General features: G+C 35.7%; 5 protein-coding genes across 16 annotated transcripts in view; 3 read left to right on the forward strand and 2 right to left on the reverse strand.

The window, feature by feature from the left end:
• Window positions 1-3,696, forward strand: part of Frl (formin-like protein) — a 45,794-nt gene extending 42,098 nt beyond the window's left edge. For 5 of the 9 annotated variants that reach the window (XR_010823102.1, XR_010823107.1, XR_010823109.1 and 2 more), the window contains one exon: window positions 55-1,908. The gene's annotated coding sequence lies outside the window, so the exon portion shown is untranslated. Of the gene's footprint in view, window positions 1-54; window positions 1,909-2,527 lie in introns of those variants that run through there. The other 4 variants (XR_010823106.1, XR_010823105.1, XR_010823103.1 and 1 more) reach the window with 4 other exon arrangements.
• Window positions 1,836-7,182, reverse strand: cta (Guanine nucleotide-binding protein subunit alpha cta). 2 transcript variants are annotated; one of them, XM_066732293.1, is made up of 5 exons: window positions 5,858-7,182; window positions 4,581-4,841; window positions 4,454-4,504; window positions 4,157-4,374; window positions 1,836-4,077 (listed from the first exon to the last, which is right to left on the reverse strand). In XM_066732293.1, exons 1-5 carry the CDS (start codon window positions 6,077-6,079, stop codon window positions 3,720-3,722), a joined length of 1,110 nt encoding a protein of 369 aa, XP_066588390.1. In that variant the 5' UTR covers window positions 6,080-7,182; the 3' UTR covers window positions 1,836-3,719. The 2 variants fall into 2 exon arrangements, with proteins under 2 accessions (XP_066588390.1, XP_066588391.1); XM_066732294.1 differs by lacking the exon at window positions 5,858-7,182 and adding an exon at window positions 4,977-5,237.
• A 720-nt stretch (window positions 7,183-7,902) lies between these two features.
• On the forward strand, window positions 7,903-10,084 carry LOC136777248 (vesicle transport through interaction with t-SNAREs homolog 1A-like). 2 transcript variants are annotated; one of them, XM_066733421.1, is made up of 4 exons: window positions 7,903-8,214; window positions 8,340-8,398; window positions 8,528-8,872; window positions 9,168-10,084. In XM_066733421.1, exons 1-4 carry the CDS (start codon window positions 8,121-8,123, stop codon window positions 9,324-9,326), a joined length of 657 nt encoding a protein of 218 aa, XP_066589518.1. In that variant the 5' UTR covers window positions 7,903-8,120; the 3' UTR covers window positions 9,327-10,084. The 2 variants fall into 2 exon arrangements, with proteins under 2 accessions (XP_066589518.1, XP_066589519.1); XM_066733422.1 differs by having other exon boundaries at window positions 7,903-8,208.
• LOC136777247 (long-chain-fatty-acid--CoA ligase 6) lies at window positions 9,716-17,772 on the reverse strand. 2 transcript variants are annotated; one of them, XM_066733419.1, is made up of 8 exons: window positions 17,461-17,772; window positions 16,637-16,760; window positions 14,511-14,847; window positions 13,920-14,388; window positions 12,507-12,797; window positions 10,835-11,056; window positions 10,456-10,773; window positions 9,716-10,351 (listed from the first exon to the last, which is right to left on the reverse strand). In XM_066733419.1, exons 1-8 carry the CDS (start codon window positions 17,533-17,535, stop codon window positions 10,214-10,216), a joined length of 1,974 nt encoding a protein of 657 aa, XP_066589516.1. In that variant the 5' UTR covers window positions 17,536-17,772; the 3' UTR covers window positions 9,716-10,213. The 2 variants fall into 2 exon arrangements, with proteins under 2 accessions (XP_066589516.1, XP_066589517.1); XM_066733420.1 differs by having other exon boundaries at window positions 17,338-17,478.
• A 985-nt stretch (window positions 17,773-18,757) lies between these two features.
• On the forward strand, window positions 18,758-20,128 carry LOC136777103 (growth/differentiation factor 2-like). The gene is made up of 3 exons (XM_066733174.1): window positions 18,758-18,767; window positions 18,839-18,971; window positions 19,048-20,128. The coding sequence occupies exons 1-3, from the start codon at window positions 18,758-18,760 to the stop codon at window positions 20,126-20,128; spliced, it is 1,224 nt and encodes a 407-aa protein (XP_066589271.1).
• The last annotated feature ends 454 nt before the right edge of the window (window positions 20,129-20,582 follow it).

Raw genomic sequence — 20,582 nt, forward strand, 5'->3', positions numbered from 1 at the left:
ATAGCTTTCTTATAGTGATCAAATTTTAATAACTAATATGGTTAACTGTTCCAGGACAAAGAAGGAATACATAAATTATCTTCTAAAGTTGTATTTATTGTTCATATGAATAGTCTACAATATAATAATTCATATAAAATATTTCTATATACAAATATACAATGTACAAAAGGCACAATATATCTACATATTTCAGAGCATTATTCAACTTTCAAGTACAAACTTCAGAATTAGATAATATTAAATGGAACGGAAGATGAAATTATTGATCAATAGGTATGAAAATTTATACAGGAAAGATATTTTTGTTAAACAAGATAACAACGTGTAAAGTTCGATGGAAGATTCAGCGTAATTATAGGTCCGGCCCATTTATCTTATCTTGTATTGTTATAGGAACGAAAGTAAGAACTGATCCATTGTTTAACCGGAATATCTGTAATCAACGTTTTTATTGCTTGGAAATCTTGTGCTCATACCGCACGAGTACTTGAACTGGCATGACATTATGCCCGAGCTACTACGTTTCCCATTTATGTGTCAGGATTCGCTAAAATTATTCCATCAGCATCATATGGCTTATTGCTGTAGAAAATTATACATATATATAAATATACACACACACATATATATATATATATATGTATATTTACAAGATAAGTACGTTAAATAAATCACTTTTTATAGTAAATAATTAAAAGAAAAAATATCGTGGATGCTTAAAATATATCATACTCGTTCACATTCATACTTCATTTTAATTACCAAAGTTTTGTATATTTTTAGAAAACGATGCAACAGTGATGAAATTGATTATCAATGAGACAAATTGTTTATAACAAGCTGTCTAAAACTGTAACAATTTTTTCAGATAATTATTGGTTCGTACTTTAACAGAGATTTTCAAATAGACAATTAATTTATTTACGGACTTTTAATCAAATTATTTATTGAATAAAAACGCATCAAAAATATTTTAACCTCAGGTAAGTTCCAAGAATATAAAAATCATTTCTCTTTATTCTCTCGCAATGTGTTATCACAAAATCATTATATCTTCACAGTTCCACATTGCGCACGATCATTTTAAACAATACGTTCATTATATGATCTACAATATCCATATGTTACCAATTGTTACTGTATTAACTTAATAGAAATATTACATGATACACGAATCTTTTCTTCAGAATATATTCTCACTTTTAAAATCTCGAACTTTTAGTGCTTGCATCAGTACTATCGTTGTAGTTCTAAGAATAACGAATAATGAAAATAAAGTTGTTCGTTTAATTTTTTGATAACATAATTTTCGCAATTTAATCGCGATTTAGAATGAAATATATCATGTAAATTTTCTATTCATCTGTGCTTGCCTTATATACAGACAATAATATAATAACCATTATTTTTCACAGTTAGGTTCTTAATCGAAGTATATTAAGAGTATAATTCTCTTTTGAAAATATTTCTATAAAAACTACGGACGATACTCGTTTTAGCGAGTAAATCAATAAACCATTCTGTATACAAATATGACGTACAAATAGTATAAAATTGTCCTTGTTTGGAAATGGTAGAGTTAATTTTCAGAGTAAGCGAATGTACAATCGACCATTTTATAAAATGTTTTCTCAAAAATCATTAGTTCTCTATCGAAAAATCGTTCAATTACGAATCAACGTGCAATCCGAAGGAATGTAAACAATAATTTATTTTTAAAAAAATATACGAATCGTCGAGCACCACACGAATTTCCGTGTTTGTAATGCGCGTAAAAATACTTCCAATATCAATTTTTGAGTTCCACACCATTATCTGCTTTCTTCTCTCTCTCTCTCTCTCTCTCTCTCTCTCTCTCTCTCTCTCTCTCTCTCTCTCTCTCTCTCTCTCTCTCTCTCTCTCTCTCGCTTGTATATTACAAACATAACTTATAATATATTACTTTCGATACAAATTGAAAATCACTTCAAATGCAATTTGTATAATTCTTTCTTGTTTTTATAAGTATTTCAGCATCGTGCTTGCGTATTTACATGTGGATGCGGATTTTACAAAGACTTTATGTAATAGTTTCAACCTTTAATAAATGCATATTTAAAATTTACAGTAGTCGTATACATATTATGGTGACACTATCTGTTTGCAGAAAGAGCAAACCATTGATATTAAACTTCAATGAGATATATTTTGGTTCAGCTACTAATATTACATAAAATCTTTGATTATTTTCGCTAGCAAATGTTTACTTAATGTAGAACAGGTTCCCTTAATCAAAATTTTTTCATTTACGACAAAAAAAAATGTAATCAAATATATATATTTTATATATTTTTGCATAATTTGCGAGATGCACATAAATCATAAAAACAATCTGAATGCGAAAATAATTTAGACAACATGCTATTTTTTAATCCGAACGCAACAAAGAAAAAGATTACATGACAAAAATGTACACACCGAAAATTAATAATACTGATTAGTTAATTATATAATTTTCTTTTGTAATGACTATTTTAATTTTCAGTACATTCGGTATAAAATCTACCATTAAATTTAAAACTCGTCAGCATTGATAGCAGAGCTTTATACTCGTATTGTTTCTCTTTTTCAATGTATACATTTTGTTGTATACGCTATTTAAACAAACAGAGGCTTAAACGTAATTTAAACTTATTACAAACGTTCTCAGTTCATGCGGAATTAAGCTGATTCACTTGTTACTGGAAGCTCAAATTTTCACGAAAATACATCACGGAATTGAAATAAATTTCACTACCAGCTGTACAAACAACGAGAAGCACGTTGTGGGTGAATTATAGGAGTAAGCGTAAATTTAATTATTGAATAGCAGCTTAAGCTCGAAAGAGATTGACTCAAAACATTCACAGAAATATCTGTTCAATGCAACGCAAAATAAAGAATTTGGAGTACGAAAAAACTCAATGAAAAAAGAATAGTGCAACGCTGCCTGCAAGCAATTTGAACACAAACTGGTTAGTTTCATTTGGTTTATATGGCATGGACCTAGTATTTGGTTTTCTCATTACTTAACGTATCCATTGTCAACAAAGATAATTAATCTTAATTAAATAAGTTAATTTCATAAGCTCGTTTTCTGATTTCGTGGCCAGAAATCTCATTACGTATTATACTGTAAAAAAACACTTGGATTAAATATCTGTACAAAATATTAAAATCCAGCCGCGGGCAACTCATTCTCTTTTATACAAATATATAAATCCATACTTATTACAGTTATTGACAATGTATAGCACACAAATAACTATTTACAGGATTTAACATACATATACAAGTCTTCTTATAATCATTCAATATTTATCAAAAGCGATGGAAGAATATCTTATCTGTTTATGAAATACGTATGCGTAGGTACGGCTTCGTTTTGTGTGTGCGTACATTCGCGAATTTAAAGAATCAACATTTTTTTCCGTTTTCTTGCATCAGGCAGTTTTATCCCCACATGTTACCAGATTATTATGTAACTCAGTGATTCGGTACAATAATCATGGCGGAGGATATTTGAATATATAATATTGACAAATATTGTCAGAACATTACTTTCAAAGAGTTGTTGCAACACTTTTCAGATAATGAAAAACAAATCCTGCTGTACTATTTTCATGCTAACTGTACCATCATTTCAAATGCGTACCTTTAAATTATTGGTTCTCAACGCCCATTCTATTGCACTTTAATTATTGAAGCATCAAAGCCTCCAAGTTTCGGTGTAAAATAGTATCCTTTACGGCATTGAAAACAACTTTTATATTCTCCGTATCTACGGCAGTAGTAAAGTGATGAAACAACGGTTTCCTTGGGTCCCTCTTCACCGATATAAACATATCGAGTATAAAATTCTGTACGTCCTTCATGGAATGTGAGTCACCTGTAAAGTGTGGAAAATACCAGCGAACGTTCGTATCTGGAGATCTTACTTTTTTGTCTAGAAGATCAGTTTTATTTAAGAACAAGATTATTGAAACTCCACCAAATATCATATTGTTCACTATCGTGTCAAAAATATTTCGCGATTCTTCTAATCTATTTGTTCTCCTGTAAATATATTAAAAGGGAGATACGTTAAGACAAGAAATATTTAAACTAAAGGGATTTATGAGATTTTGAGACATACCTATCTTCTAACAAGACTTGATCGAATTCTGACGATGAAACCAAAAAAAGGATAGATGTTACACAATCAAAGCATTGATACCATTTCTGCCTTTGAGATCTTTGGCCTCCAACATCAACAAAGAGAAATGGAATATTGTTAATAGGTATTACGAACTCAGAAATTCCTTTTGTTGCTTTCCTACAATGCAAAATATCCTGATGTGTTGGTGCATAATCCTAGAAGAACAATATATACATATATATTTAAAACTTGTACCAGTTAATGCAAAATAAAGATGAGCAAAGTCTTTATTACCACTCTGGCAATCCTATCAAGATTATCCAGAAAATATTGCACTGAATCACTCTGTAAAGAATCATAAATATGTATGTAATATTTTGCACTTTTAAAAATTATGAATTTATTCTTAATAGTATCTTACTAATTGAAATTCCCTTCGTCTATCAAAGGCTTTCCTAATCGACGCATCTTTCCACAGACTCTGCAAAGCTGGCACATAGTGAAGAAACAATCTGGCATCTAATATCATAGTATTTTCAAATTTTAGTAATTGATATCCAATGTCGTAATTTTTTGGATTTTCCCATGGGATATTGAGCTTATCACGGGCATCCACAAGCACCTTCATGCCTTTAATTATGTTTTGATATATCACATGTTGGTATTCCTTTATTAATTCAGGCTGAAAAGGATAAAAAGGTAATTAGAAATTAATGACTGTCCTTGTACAAGTAGATGCATAATATTCTATGCCAAGTTTATCAGTTGTAACTTGGCTATATTTTGTTGCATTTAAATCGCAACTACAATGTCATACAATACAAATTTTGTAACATAGGGATGTGATCCATAAAGCAACAACATTTATCAGTGTGATCCAGATATTTTGATAATGGACCATTCGAGATTGAATTTCATCACAGATGCAGAACTCAATAATCTGCTAGCGTGTAATGAGATATAGGTTATGGATATCATAAGTCCTTCGGTACGAATCGAAATGAGTTTGAAAATCATAAAATTCTAAAATAGAAAGGAAATATAAATATTCTCTTTTGTACCTATAGAGCTGAATTCAACTGTCAGACGGGATGTCGTATTCGATTTAGAGTTTCGTCTGATAAATTAAGGAAGTTTACAAAGTAAATCGAATTGTTTAGTACAAATAAAAGTTCGAATTTCCGCAACAAGTCACAGCACCGACTTATTTATTAAAACTCGCACGATTTAAAAGCTAAGCTAGAGAAACTTGAAGAAAAGTTAATTTAGGAAATCATTAAGTGAAACGTGAAAACAAAACGATCGTCAAATGTAGGAAAAAAGGAGGTATAAAAGTGCAATGGTAAATGGAAAATTTTGCAAGAAATGGCAGTAAGAACAGGTGTATTCGCACTTTCTATACTTATCAGATTATTTATGGAAAACTTTTACGTTAAATCAGAAAATAAAAAAATAGGAATCATTGGTAGATGAAGCATAGGAAAGTAAACACCCACACAAACTCGTTTCATTTGCATTTGATACGAGAAAAGTTGGATGTAAGAAATTGGAAAGAGGAAATTGTCAGTATTGAAATAAAAGATATAACAACGAAATTGACTCGAAGTGAATTACTAAAGGTCTATTGGGTTTCGATTTGGCAAAGAACCTTGCTTTGATTAATGGGAGAGGGGGTATGAATGAAGGGTACGAAGATACCTCAAATTTAATTCCATGAATGATCCGCATTTGCTTGAGGAATGTCGACTTGCCACTCTCGCCGGCCCCGAGGAGCAGCAGCTTGACTTGTCTACGAAAAGCCTGTCGGTCCTTTTCTAGCATTCGGTCGATCTCCTGACTCTTGTAGCGCTGCTCAATCTCCTCGGGGCTGAACTTGAACCGCAGGCAACAAGTACACGACCACGTTAAGGACCCCGCCATCTTGCTGCCCTCGTATCCTCCTCCTCCTTCCTGCCTGCTACCTTCTCTTACTGCTTCCTTATCCTTATCAATATGCTCAGTCTATCCACTTTTTTCAATTCTATTTACTAACGTGAACCAACACTCTTCTACAATCTTTCCACTCTCTCTCAGTCTGTCTCTTGTACACTAAATCACACAGTCTCTAACTCTTTTCCTCTCTTTCAATGTCTTTTTCTCTTGCAATCCTCCTTCCTCTTACTCCCTCTTTCTCTCGTGTTCTTTCTCCCTCTCTCTATACTTATCTCTTGTTCTTTCTCGCTGTTTGTGGGGAACAACCTGTTCACCGCGAGCGCAACGGCAATTCTTCAGGGCCACTGCATTACTCGTCAAGGCGTAGCCGGAATTCTTACCCGTAATTCAGTGCAATTCACCAATAGGTGAAAAAGTTAGCATGAGAAATGAAAGAGCTTCCAGTAAACGATACTCCTCAAACTCCAGGCTGCTGCTGGTTTTGCTTATGGTAACCAATGCTGCCACAGTCACACGAATTGGTCATGATTAAATAATCGTTCTAATTAATAGGCTATTGAACGACATTTTAGGGCCGCTGATGACCATATCAAGCTGATCAGTGTTTGAGGGTCACCTGAACAATATCCACGGGATACTCGAGCTGTGATTACACTCGCAAAACACTGCTGTTAGCACACCTTACATGATAATAATGCGGGGGAAGAAGTATGCGAAACGGCGAGCAGGAAAATTCACTCCCCACCACATCATATTTGTTGTGTGAGATAGAAGTGCACTGTGCACGCTTTTTAGTCAATCTCGTACACACCAACAAACGAAACTTCTACCTTTCTTACATATGTATAGCTGCCAATCCTGTTCCTCTTTCCCGAATTTACTTTACCACGCCTACGCCCGATCGTTCTTCAACAATTAATTTTCACCCTTATTCCCTTCACCGTCTGTCACTTCCTATTCTTACTTATTATAGCTCTACCCCTCTCTTCCGACCCGATCACTCCGACCATCCAACGTCTAGCTTACCACACAAACATTTAACATCTCTTAGAAAATTTTAATAGGAGGGGGAAGAAGTCTTTTTGCTTCTCTCTCCCCTCTCTCTCCCTCCTGTTACTTAATACACCAATGTCCATCTTCATTACTAACGACAAATTAAGGCTAATTTTCAAGTAGCTCGTCTTTGTTTGACCTTCTGATTGGTCCAAAGAATCTAGAATTTCATTTGTATAGAGATCGTGCACACCAACACAATGACAGTGAGATAAGAATGTATATTGGTATATGCATACTATCAGCGCAAACTATCGGTCAATTTTCGCAGTTTTCGAGTGTAATTTATTTATACGTATACAGTTATACACTGACACTTCGCTATCATTGTGTTGATGTGCACGGTTCTGCATTCTGCAAGCTAATAGATGGCTAATCCGCATGCGTGTCTTCGGAAATTTTTGATACATTGACATTTCGGCTAAATTTCTCTGCATTCTTTCAAAATAAAATGCGCTTTTTTTTCTCTTCTTGGTTAATGGGTTCAGGATTACGCCTATTGACCTACGTTAAATAAAATGTACATACTTCACATGATCCTAGATTATGCGAAACTCTACAGTTTCCGTAACATATCTTATTGAAGATCAGTCACAGTTTCAAGAATCGTGCCCCAGTTCACGTTCACCACAGTGTTCACACTTCATATACACCGAGTTGTTGCGCATAAATTTCGATAGATGGAGTCAGGGGAAAATTCACTGGGAGCAATTTTTGATTTTCAGCGCCATCTACCAGCAAAGATTGCTGTGGAACACGGCATGATCTGAGCACTCACCCCTAATCTTTAATCTCTATTATTACTCACTAAGTCACTAATGCTATCAAAAATTTTTAAGCGTTAACGATTTGTGGTTTACTTTAGGCTCCATGGAGGGCTTTATAAAAATTAATTAAATATAAAGTTAACGATTGGAGAATGAGATAAGCTCTCTGCCATTCTATCGGAAACGTCTAATGAAAGAGTCTGCTCAATATGGCTAATCTCATTGACAACTACGAACAACAGTATGCCGTTTTGACAGCTGACATTACAGCAAAAATTTGTAGAATCAGATTGCAAGGTGCTAGTATGTACTCTTTGGTAATTCATAATAAATCAAAGAAGTCTGTAGAAATGCATAGAATATAGATTGTTAATCTAAAAATGAAATTAATAGTCGCAGACAATCTATACGAATAACTAAACTTTTAGGTGAAAGAAGAGTTTATGTCCAAGATGTTGATCGGCAAATTGAAGAGGCCCAAGAACTAGTACAGTATCATTTCAGTCATTTATATAATACATATTGCTTATACTTTCTTGATCAAATTTATATTTCTGAAGTAAAATTTAATATAATCTAGTTATTTGATAGTACGTAATTGAATGATAATTTATAGCTGGAGCAAATGGAGTTGGAGGTAAGGGAAATGAATGGGAAAACTCGTGATCGTCTAAAGGCTCAGATGGAAAGTCACAGAGCAGAGTTGAAAAGACTGACACAGGAATTTCAGGCTTCTAAGAAATTAGATAATATGAATGAAACCAATGTTGATGAGTCTTGGGATAACAATGTGACTGAAGATCAAAGAAAGAGATTATTAGATGTATCAGATAGGATAGACCGCAATGGACGGACATTGCAGAATGGTTATCGCATGGTTCTAGAAACAGAAGAAATAGGTACAGAGGTATTGAAAGATTTGCATGACCAAAGAGAAACTATACAGAGGAGTAGAGGAAGGGTATGTAAAACTTTATCAATACACAAGGTCTGTTAGATAAACTTCCCTAGAGCATAGATGCGTGGAATACTTGTATCTTTGTAATTGTTATAATTAACAAAATTTTTCATAAGACCTCTCTGAATGCAATTAGTATGATCTTTTGAGAAGTAATTATGCAAATTTTATTATCTCTTATAAACACAAAGTCACACGTCTTTTACATTTATGCTCTGAGGCATTTAAACTGGTGAGTCCTTTGTATAAGAAGGATATCTAAAGATATTTGAATAATGTTAATTATTTGATATTCTAGTTACGAGAGACTGATGCTGATCTAGGTAGAGGTTCTCGAATACTAACAGGAATGATAATGCGAGGCCTTCAACAAAGACTCATCTTAGCAGCAGTAGCGTTGACTCTTATAATTGTTGTTTGTCTTGTGATATATTATAGTGTTACATCTAAGAGTTAAAATATTATGGAAAGCTATCAGGCATTAAGAAATATTAATGATACGGTCGATTCGCTTATGCCAGATAATTATTTATAAATTACTAGAATTGGCAATGAACATGAGATGATCTGTTTGTTGTTTAAAACAATACTACATTATCCTTGCAGTTTTTGCTTGCTTTACAAATATCAATGAAACCGTATGAGAGAATTCTCGTGACGCGAGTACTACATACGAAAAATTCAACCAATTAACCTTGGAAATTGCTTAAACCTTTTAAATAATACGCCGATGCGTAAAATAAAATTGAGATAATTAAATTGATTATTAACAAATGAATAAGAGGATCTCTTTATTCGTTACGGTCAAAGGCTTGTATATGTATGTTTCTATATATGTATCTCATATAAAAACATAAGTACCTGTATATTTTTTAAATTACGTACTACAAACAGTTTATTCGAAATTCGTTAAAAATATCTGGTATTCAATTATAATACAATGTATTCAGTTGCAGTTTGATTATTAAGCACCGTAAAGATAGAGAAAAAGTTCAGCTGTACCTGAAGATGTTTTAGTTATAGCTATGTTGCTTAATCTATCCAAAATAGCAAGATGAAGTTCTTGCAATTTATGAAGTTATATTTTACAATATAAAATGTTAACAATAGCCACGGTAAAAGCTAATATTGTAAATATATTTATCTACACAAGTTATAATCCGAATCGATCGATTCGCCTTACAATAAACTCATTTATCAGGTATTTACTGTTTATTTACCAGGATTTCTTATAATTACCGTAAAAATAATGCGTAGTCGATGCTCGTTGAACTTGAAGATATTCTACCATTTTTCTCACCATGTACTATGAACAAAAGTTGCTTCAGCTATTGTTCAATCCGGTCAGTCTAATTGTTGATAGAGATCCTCTATCTGTGGCTTAAAGTATGCTCTAAGCTGAGGCCGTTTTGCTTTTAACGTCGGTGTAAGCAATCCATTTTGTATCGAGAATGGGTCTGGATGCAGATAAATATCCTTCACCTATTAAATGAAAACAATTTGTTAAATTAGAATTTATGTTTGAAGAGTTAACTGCATTTGGCAAAATTTATCAAATAAATATTATTGTAAGTTAAGTATAGTACCTGTTCAAAGGATTTTAATCCAGCATCTTTACCCCAAGCCAGCATATCATCCAATATGAGTCGTTTCACTTCTGGATTATTGCAAAGTACGCTCAAAGTGCCAGGTATTCCGTTTTCGGATGCCCAGCATTTAACAACATCCACATCCGGCACCACAATACCAACCACGCAAGATTTCAAGGATTCTCCGTGTACAAATACCTGTGCTACGTACTGACTTCTAATATAGATGTTTTCTATTTTTTCGGGAACAATGTATTCACCTTGCGACAACTTAAACGTATGTTTCTTTCGGTCAATTATCTTAAGCGAGCCATTCTTAAACAATTATGATTCATATTAAAATCCAAGTAAAAATTACTAATCAAAATTTATTTACCGGCAACCACATTCCAACGTCCCCTGTATGATGCCATCCCTGTTCGTCGATAACTTCCGCTGTCTTTTCAAGGTCTTTGTAGTAACCAACAAAGACATTGGTTCCTCTAACACAAACTTCTCCTTGGTTGTTAATTGCGTAGTATTCCATTTCCGGTACATCCACGAGTTTCACGCAACAACAAGCAACTGGTGGTCCCACGTGTTCTGGTATATAATCACCCTTAAATAAAAAGTTTATTAATCTCTGTTATGTAACTGAATGCCATTTATATTTAAAATTATACGAAAAACTGCTGTATAAATCTCTCGCAAAAGCACGATGCATATTTTTCAAGCAAGTACAATTTGTATGCGTTATTGGCCCGCGATAGTTCAAATTTAATATGGCATTCACGCGGGCCAATCCATATGGCATATAGCAACGTGAATTCGAATGTACTATTGTAAGATAGCGAACACCATCACACGTGCTTTGACACGCGTCTAGTTATAAGCTTATTTGCGATTAGATAATAACAAAAAAATTGTTGTTATAGTAACTCGATTATTCATCCGGGTTTTAATTAATTTTTACTGAATTTATATGCACGTCTACTGAATTTCACGATTGACCGAAGCTTTACTTTACTGCATTGTCATTGTGATTTATATGTACTTCGAGGCAATCAAGTATCATCAGTACCAGTTAAAATTGAACATTTATGTTCCGGTTGTTATACTTTATGGTCAGTCGGAGCTTCAATTTATTGCTTTTTCTCATTTCGAGCTTTCGGTCTAAATCTGTAGCATCACAATGAATCTTATTGATTAATAGAATATTTAATACACATAGATATATTACAATATTTTTAATTCAGTTTTTCCGAGTCTTAAAAGTGTCAGCAAAATTTACTTCTTCGACACGCTCATTATCAAAATATACTCATGCTATCCTATGAAATACTTCTTCGTGGAAAGCTTATTTTATAGTTGGTGAATTTATGAGACATGAATTTGCTATATAATAAATACTCAATAGTTTATTTACGTATCGTTTATTGACCGACTTGCTCGAGTCACCTATCTCGAATGGTACGCATAGCTGTATACTTATTAAGTGTTTGAGTCCCTCCTCTCGCTTTGCCAAGAATTTATTTAAAATAAAGAGAAAATATATGGTGGAATTATTAAAGCTACATACACAAATTTGACGACAGATCAAAAGCTGTGAGCTGTTGTAAAATCAATTGTCTTTTAGAAGAAAATATTTCCACAACAGAGGGAAGAAAAAAATCAATGCACTTATTAAAAAGAGAGTGACAATTCGACAAATTAAGACCACGAGGCTGAAACGTAAATATCTAGAAAAAAATAGGAGCTTCTTGGTTTACGTTGAAGCTCCAACGAGTACTAGTATAATAATATGATTCTAATCCTATCTCTGTTCTCGAAATAGAAAGACACATGGCTGCTAAATAGCTTGATATTATTATCCAGTCTGAATCCCCTCAACAAAGACTTTCATTCATTTGAATTTGCAAGCTCGACAGAGTTTTCAAGTTGCATGTGACAAATTCAGAGTATATTAAATGTTTTTTATAAATATTAATTTGAACTTTTATTAAAATTATATATTATAAACTTATTATTGGTTGGGAAAGAAAGGCTGGATTTTAAAAGGCGAGACATACCTGAATAGTGAGAGTTACTGGAGCGCTGCACTCGGTTTGGCCATAGCCTTCAACCACGAGACAGCCTAGAGCACACCTAGCAAAGGTGAGGACGTTTCCTGCAAGTGGGGCTGAACCGATGAGCATCAGCCTGAGTCTTCCACCCAAGGATTCTTGAATTTTTCTAAAGACCAGCTTATCCCACGTGCTGTTATTCCTGACGATGCTCTTCTTAATTTCTCCTTCCTTAGCTCTCAATGCCATGTTGAAGAGAATCCTCTTCATGCACGATCTCTGAAGCTCTGTTTGCACCTGTGTTACACATGGAAGCAATAAGTTTTCAAATATATATTTAGCGTCCCCGACACGTCGAAAGCTCGGGTGCATCGTTATGTTTACTCACGCGAGTGTTGGCAAGCAGTCGATAAACCTTAGTTTATTTAGATAACCAATTTGTTCTAGAGTGCTTTGTCTCGGATTGGCTGATTATTCTATTCTTTTCTTTGGAACTGCTGCCCCCCTCCCCCACCCTCCCCCTCTATTCGGGCGAAATACACACTACGACTCCTTATACACTATCTCAAAGCTATAGTCTATTTTTACTGCTTCGCGCAATCCATATGAAATAACCAATCACAAGCAACATCACACATTCACTTTTAACGGACAAGTCACCATTCAATCGATTTATAAAGTATTTTCAATTGCAGTTTCTTTCTCATGGATGAACTAATGAACGATTATCACTATAGATGAGTTATCCTTCTAACAGTATTATTACGTTTGAGAGTGAATTCTAAAGAGAAATAAATTATATTTTTTTCGGAATGATAATTTGTATGGAGTTCTTGACACCACAGCATTTCACTGACTTGACAATCTACAAACGCTTGATTGGGAATTGTTCGTATTTTTACATTGCGTTCTAAACACGATACATCTCTAACATTGGCACGTATGGGAGATATTGCGTAGTATAGATTGGAACATATTAACTAATTGTTGGGTAGACGGCCCAAAACATTAGCTAAGCTAATAAAGAATGCCGCAACATAGCAAGCAATTATTAATAATAATTTTGTGAGCAATTATCATTAAGAAAATAAATAAAGAATAAAATAAAGATTTTACATTTCTTGTTAATTCTAATCGAACCACGATGGGACTTGGAGTAACATTCGAACTTAAATTTTCTAATCATTTCATATTGTATTTACAAAACTTCTTTTGATTTTTTAGTTTTTAAACTAAAATGATAAAACTTGAAAATTGCAGTTAGTCATGATAATAGAAGACTTTTTTCATATCGTGGCATGATTCATAGTAAAAACACGTGGAATATTATACGATTAGGGTTAATGTCATTATTCATGTGAGTAATATAAAATTACTCTGATGATTAGGACGTAACTAAAAACGCTGTTTTCTGGTTACCTTATCGTACATGCGATTGAGGAGCCTCGGAACAGCCGGCATAACTGTCGGTTTCAACGCTTTCATGTCGTCGGAGAGCTTTTTGATATCCCCACTGTAAAATCCAACTGAACCACCAACCAGGTACATAGCGTTCTCACAGCAACGTTCCAGCATATGGGCCAAGGGTAGAAAGCTGATCATGGTATCCTTGTAGGTAGGTTTATATTCGCTCAACTGCAAGATAACCGCGGAAATAGCTGCCACAACGTTTTGGTGCGTCAGCATAACGCCCTTAGGGTTGCCGGTAGTACCGGAAGTGTAGCATATTGTGCAAAGGTCAGTGACCTTTGGCGGTAGTTCGACGTGATTCCTCTGAGCGCCGAGCCTCTCGACGTCCTCGAACCTCAAAATTTCGACTCCCCGATTTTTCGCTCTCTGATTCGTCGTTGGTCTCGTGTCCTTTATCACTATCAGTTTTCTCAAACATCTGTAAATGTCATACGTGGAATTAGGTATGGTCAATTAAGAATTCAATTATATAATTATTTACCACAGGAGCACAGTGTACATCGAATAAAAAAAAAATCAATTTAAAACATTAAACCTAACCTGGGTGCTTTATCGAGTAAGAGATTGCATTTTTTTTCATCCTCACAGACGACAACGTTGATTTCCGCCTGGTTGATGATGAAAGCGCAAGCGTCTGGTCCCAATGTGTCATAAAGTGGCACAACGACCAGCGAGTAAGTGTAGCAAGCTTGCTCAGTGAGTATCCACTCGGGGCAGTTTTGACTGTACAAACCCACCAAGGTGTGTGGTCCTGCTGCCAATCCCACGGAAATCAATCCGGAACCGAAATTCTTTGCTCTCAATAAAGCCTCGTTGTAATTCAGCCATTGGTAAGGCTTATTTGGACCTTCTCTCCAACCAAGACAAGGACCGTTATCTGAAAATGAATAATATATATTATAACAAAGGTGGCAATTCTTTTCAATTTAAATCCCCGCTGACATTCAAATGTAAATAATATAAAGCGTTAAAAATGATGAACGAAGCTTTTCTAACATTAAAAGAAGATACTTCGACTTGTGCGATATCCAAGAATAAACATGCATGGCTCAGAAAAGTCTAAATATTTTGACACTGGTTCTCGTTCACCGACAGCAAACATGCTTTTTAGTCCGGATTAACGAATGATCGAAACCCGCACAGAGGAAGCACAGGGGTTGAAAAATGCGTTGTACCGATGATGACGTCACTGTTTATATTTTCTGATCGATGTGATTTCGCAGCTCTCTACTTAAAAGTCGTGACGCTTGGCAAACGAGAGTATTAAAAAAACAATAACACGTCTCCATCACTCGTTAGATCAATGTTTATTACTGCAGCATACGAAGCTTTAATGACAATTATAACACATTGTAGGACCACCTTTTAAACAAAATTCCTTGAAATACCATCAGCAATCCTAAATATAAATAAAATTTAAAATAAGTAAGAAGAAAATAATTAGAAGGAAGAGAGAAGAGAATGTGATAAATTTTCATCGAAATTTCGCAACATCCCGAAGGTTCATCGTGGTACATTTAGTTCGATGGACGTGCAAGGTCGCGTGTAGTGAAAATCGTGGAATTTAAATTGCCACGCGGTAGTGCTCGCGAGCAGTGAAGTTGCCAACTCGTGATTTCAGAGCGTATTACGGGCACGCGGAAAATTCTCTGCGAGTTTTAATGTACAACGTCGAAACTTTGTTCCAAGAAAATCAACGAATCCACCGACATCTGTACGATCACACAACTGTTTTCAATCATTGAAATTAAAGTTTGTAATTGTCTTAATAAATATATGTATATTTTTTAAAAGAACCAATAATAAATGAAAGGAAGAAACTGTGATCTTTGTGGTTTATCGCCGAATTTAAAACAATGGAGTTAGGATTATGAAAGGTTGTAATAATCAAGGGAAGTAACTGATCCTCCGAATATTGTACAAATACACAATCGCTGAAACTAAAGTTTGTAACTGACTTCGTAAATATATATTATTTTTAAAAGTGTACCAGTGGTAAACCACAAAGGATGGAACTTTAATCTTGGTGAACTTTAGCGAATTATAACACTGCAGCCAGGACTGTAGTAGGTTGTAATATTAGGCTAGCTATGGTCACCAAGGCCACATAAATTATGTTGTTTTCAGCGACGACAGGTGCGCCGTGGCCCGCGTATACCCCCGCATGCGTGGGTTTCTGCCGGGATAAAAATATTACAACCACAGGGCCTAAAATAAATGATAACCTTTGCTAACGTGTTGTCGAACTGTTAAAAACGATGATTAATGGAAAAGTCGCAAGGGACCATTCTTCAATTGCTCCCTCCCTGTTTAATATCAGGTGACTGATTCTACTACCCCAAATAATTCACTCAACTGATACAAAGCACGTGTTGTTTACGTAGTTTATGTATTTGCAATGCGTTTTTATTTTGTTCGCGATAAAGATATATATAATATACACAAGTACACTGAATAAACTGTACAACTCATTAATAATTATTCATTACAATAAGAAACAAAACTTATTGATATAATGAATGATTCATTGCATCAATGAGTTAACTATATTATTGCAAAGAATAATCGTTAATAGGTTAACAAACTTTTCTCAATGCAGTCATTGAGTAAAATTTGAGTAATAAAAAATTGATATTTTACTAAAAGGAATTGGTTTGAGAACTAACTAGATTCCTTGGCGCCCTTCCGGAAGACATCGTAGAGGGTTCTGGCATCATCGTGAAGGAAACTCATGAACCTGCCATCCTTGCTGTCCTTATAAAACTTGGAGACCCTGATCAGATCGGTGCCCTGAAAAATAGTACACGTGAGCAGTTTTGCATGGTTCTTACGTAACTCGGATGGCAAGTGCACGACTATATTTAGCTCGGACGTGTACGGAATTATTTTGATGGTGTACGTGCTTCGAAAGAAATTTTTAGAATTTCGCGAACAAACTTATATCCTCCTGATAGGCAATGTCAAATACTGAAGAGGAATTAGTTAGGAAGTATGGCAGGAAAGGGAGTGTCGCATCGGGCTATACTGGTCCCTATTAACGAAGGCCTCTCGATGACCCAACAAACCTGACAACTTCACGCCTCGTCTGTCCGCGCTCTGACGCGAACTAAACTCTTCGCGGAAGACTAAATCTTCCACCTCTCTTTAATGAAATCTCATTTTCGCTGTAAAATATTGCATAATACACTGTGGCTACTCGCACATTCTCATTGTCCGTCGAATAGAAAATTCTACAAATATTGAAGAAGAAAATAAATAGAATATAGAATTTTAAAAAATAAAACTTATCAATTTGACGAATGTCAGAATGAAAAAAAAGCTTATATAAAATTTATAAAAATAAGATAATCCTAGAACAATGATTTACCGCATTTCCACTTCACTCGACATAATTTCAGTATGGATTAATTGTATAAGAAGGTAATATGGCGTTTTCTTCTACACACGCATAGGACCACTATTCGATGAGATTAAATTTTGGTACTGGCACCTTGAGAGTATCCGACTGTTCGTTGAGGTCGATTGGCAGACGAATCGGTTCGTGAAAAAAGCAACCAGAAGTCATCTCTGCAGGGCACTGTGAAGGGGTTGGCGAGGCGATGAATGGGCGACGCACAACAAGGGGCGCTTGGCCCGATTAACAGGGGGAGGGAGTCACTCGCTAACTTCCGGTGCTCTCAGCTTGAACTTACGATCGCGACTGACCAGCGGCGAGGCAATAAGAGCGACGACGCTGCTCGACCGGCTATAACTCGGTTCGTTGTTTTTTTGGCTTTTGGCTTTAACTACCGAGCGCTGCCTTTGGGAGAGAAGAACACAGCGTCTACTGCATGATGACGATGATTCTCGACACTGCGTTTAAATATAGTGCGTCTAGTTTGAGAGAGAAAGAGAGGGGGCAGGGGGACAACATCCTCCTTTGCAACGAGCAAACCTGTTGGATTTAAGCCAGGTTGAGGAACGACCGCGAATTTCCTATCCGATCGACGTAGATCTTTCTTTCTCTCTCTTTTCCCTTATATCCATTTCAGTAGAAGCTAGGTATCCCTAAAGTTGCCCCAACGATGCACCCTCTATCGTACTGTCAATATAATACCTGATACAAAAACAGAGAGAAACATTATATTTTAATATATAATTATAGTTATAGCATGAAACAATGAAACGTATCTGTTTATATAAATAAAAATGTAATTTTTCTTTTAATTTCCCCTGTATTTTTACCTGCATTTTTTCAGTATATTTTTAATTATATATTTCTTTGTAAACATACATAATTCTATACAAATGTAATATTAGAAATAACGTTGAAGAGTCGTGACATACCTGAAGTGTTATACAGTGTACCGAAGATTGAGCGATAACAAAAGCTACCAAGGGTTATTGGGTCTCGTGACGTTCATCAAACAACCGGTATATAAGATCCGTGGCCATCAGAAGTACATCAGCCGTGCCACCCACGTATGGCAGGTAGCCATCGAATTTCACTGTGACACTTTGCTGAATGCGTCTCAACCGGACGCAATATCACAGTCAATTTCCAAGCGCGAGAAATAGACGATTTTTGCTCAATTATAATTGAGAAATGTGAAAAGCGTAGAAAAAATAAACAAACTTAGAACGAAGATACAAAAAATTGTTAGACGCTTATTTAGAAAATTGTAGAAAACATAAAACCACTCTCGTGAAGCCTTTCTCTACTTCCCTTTTAAAAGCTGCTACACTGAACAGTGAGTATCAGCACTCGAGGATTTTCTTGTTGGATTTCTGTCGAGACTGACTGACTGATGATGCAGGGTAGGTGGGCAGATCGCTCGGTCAAGTGGTGGTCTGCGACTGATAAGAGATTTCCATATGGGCGATTCCAGCCAGCCACCCTTATTGGCGGCTATTTCAAGAAAGCTTTTTTTCAGCATCTCAGCCACACAGTGGAAGGACGCCGCAGTTCCAGATCGAAATTCGTGTTCAACGCTTAATTTTTAACCCTGTGGACTCAGTCAAGTTTATTTTCTTCTCTCCAAAAGATTCATCCTCCCACAAATACACCAATCTGCAAAATAATACGTGCTATAATCAGAATATTCCCCGAGTGTAAAATAGTGATTTCAAGAATGAGTTTAACCAGTCAATTTCTAATTTTAATCGGTGGTGCATTCGGTGTCTGCTGTTTCTTAAAATTTGCATCTCTCTCGTGGCCAGTTTCCTCGGTTCGTGCAAAAGCGTCGATACAGCTTGACCTGAATCTACCCTCTTCTAGGATCGTAGTGTCTCATCGGTTGTTCAACTCCAGTACGAAGAAGCCATTTTTGGAGAACCGTAAGAGACACAGTGGTGTAATATCGAGGTATATGCTACAACTTTATCATCGGCGACCAGAGGCGGATATAATCCGTGCGGTGGAGCCGGATCACGTATCAGGTCCAGTGAGTGGAGGGGGGAGAATTGTGGAATTCTCTATACCTTCGATTGATCCTGAAGAGACTCTAGAGTCTGGTGAACTGTTGGGTCCAGCAGGGAGCATATTAAGGGTTCGTTCGGTGGACGCTGCTGTTGGAGAAAAATTGAGGGATGAGTCAAGGAGAGAAAATTCGTGGAGGGCCTTCAACTTGACCTCTGTGCTGGCGAGTAGGGGGAGCGATAGGATTAGATTGCACGTGATTGGGATTTTTAATGATAGATCGAGAGGGGAAAGGCCAATTTTGTTGTTGAGTTACAGCAAGTCGAGGAAGAAAAGAAGGTTAGAGAGGTCCGTTGTTGAGGAAGATTCGGAGGATGGAGGGAGGTGGGAGGAGGAGGGACCGAGGAGGAGACGGAGGAATGGTTGCAGAAGACGTCCACTATACGTGGACTTTTCTTTGATCTCTTACGACGATTGGGTGGTGGCACCTCCTGGCTACGAAGCTTATCAATGTGCTGGAAAATGCTTCTACCCATTCGCTGATCATCTGAGTCCAACGAAACACGCCATTGTTCAGACTTTGGTCCACAGTGCTCTCCAATCTAGAGACCCTTTTGGGGGCAATAAACCTGTGAGTCGTGCTTGTTGCGTGCCTACAAAATTGGCACCTACTAGCCTATTGTATTTGGACTCCAGTGGGACATTGACTTATCAATATGGCTATGAGGACATGGTGGTTGTCGAGTGTGGTTGTCGTTGATAAAAGAAAAACAGAGATTTAATTCTATACACTCATTTTGCTTAACCTATGATTAAATAATATTATCAGTGTCATCGAGGAGTGATGGAGTAGGATATTACATGATATAGGAATTATTGAAATAAATGTGTATAATTAATGAAATGAAATGCAATATTACGCGACGAAACATATGTTGAGTTTTCTTTTGTATACATATATATAAGTTTGTCTGGTCACGCACTATGTTCTTGTACTTTTCTTGCGATGGATTCAAATTTTTATTGTTATTGCATAAGCTAAATGAATTTAAGGCATGCATTGTGTTTCAAAGATTTACTAGGATCAAGCTTGATTTGTTATCCTATTCTTATAATAGTGCATTTATTATTAGTTGTCTATTTTTTTGATCAAATTTTTTTCTTGCATTCTCACCTCTTATCAATGCGATGTGCTGACACTGATTGAACTAAAT

This window comes from Prorops nasuta, unplaced genomic scaffold (genome assembly GCF_024137725.1).
Source record: "Prorops nasuta isolate Cenicafe-Biocafe unplaced genomic scaffold, Cenicafe_Pnas_1.2 PNAS00010, whole genome shotgun sequence".
Classification (NCBI taxonomy): domain Eukaryota; kingdom Metazoa; phylum Arthropoda; class Insecta; order Hymenoptera; family Bethylidae; genus Prorops; species Prorops nasuta.

Coding starts and splice junctions, on each gene's coding strand:
- LOC136777247 (XM_066733419.1), bottom strand. CDS start 17,535: ATGACTTCTGGTTGCTTTTTTCACGAACCGATTCGTCTGCCAATCGAC. Junction 14,389..14,510: donor TTACTCGATAAAGCACCCAG/GTTAGGTTTAAT, acceptor TGACATTTACAG/ATGTTTGAGAAAACTGATAG. Junction 10,774..10,834: donor ACGTTGGAATGTGGTTGCCG/GTAAATAAATTT, acceptor TAATTGTTTAAG/AATGGCTCGCTTAAGATAAT.
- LOC136777248 (XM_066733421.1), top strand. CDS start 8,121: ATGGCTAATCTCATTGACAACTACGAACAACAGTATGCCGTTTTGACA. Junction 8,215..8,339: donor AATCAGATTGCAAGGTGCTA/GTATGTACTCTT, acceptor CTAAACTTTTAG/GTGAAAGAAGAGTTTATGTC. Junction 8,873..9,167: donor TACAGAGGAGTAGAGGAAGG/GTATGTAAAACT, acceptor TTGATATTCTAG/TTACGAGAGACTGATGCTGA.
- cta (XM_066732293.1), bottom strand. CDS start 6,079: ATGGCGGGGTCCTTAACGTGGTCGTGTACTTGTTGCCTGCGGTTCAAG. Junction 4,842..5,857: donor TTCATGGAATTAAATTTGAG/GTATCTTCGTAC, acceptor TATCCTTTTCAG/CCTGAATTAATAAAGGAATA. Junction 4,375..4,453: donor TTGATAGGATTGCCAGAGTG/GTAATAAAGACT, acceptor TTGTTCTTCTAG/GATTATGCACCAACACATCA.
- LOC136777103 (XM_066733174.1), top strand. Junction 18,972..19,047: donor AACCCTGTGGACTCAGTCAA/GTTTATTTTCTT, acceptor TGCTATAATCAG/AATATTCCCCGAGTGTAAAA.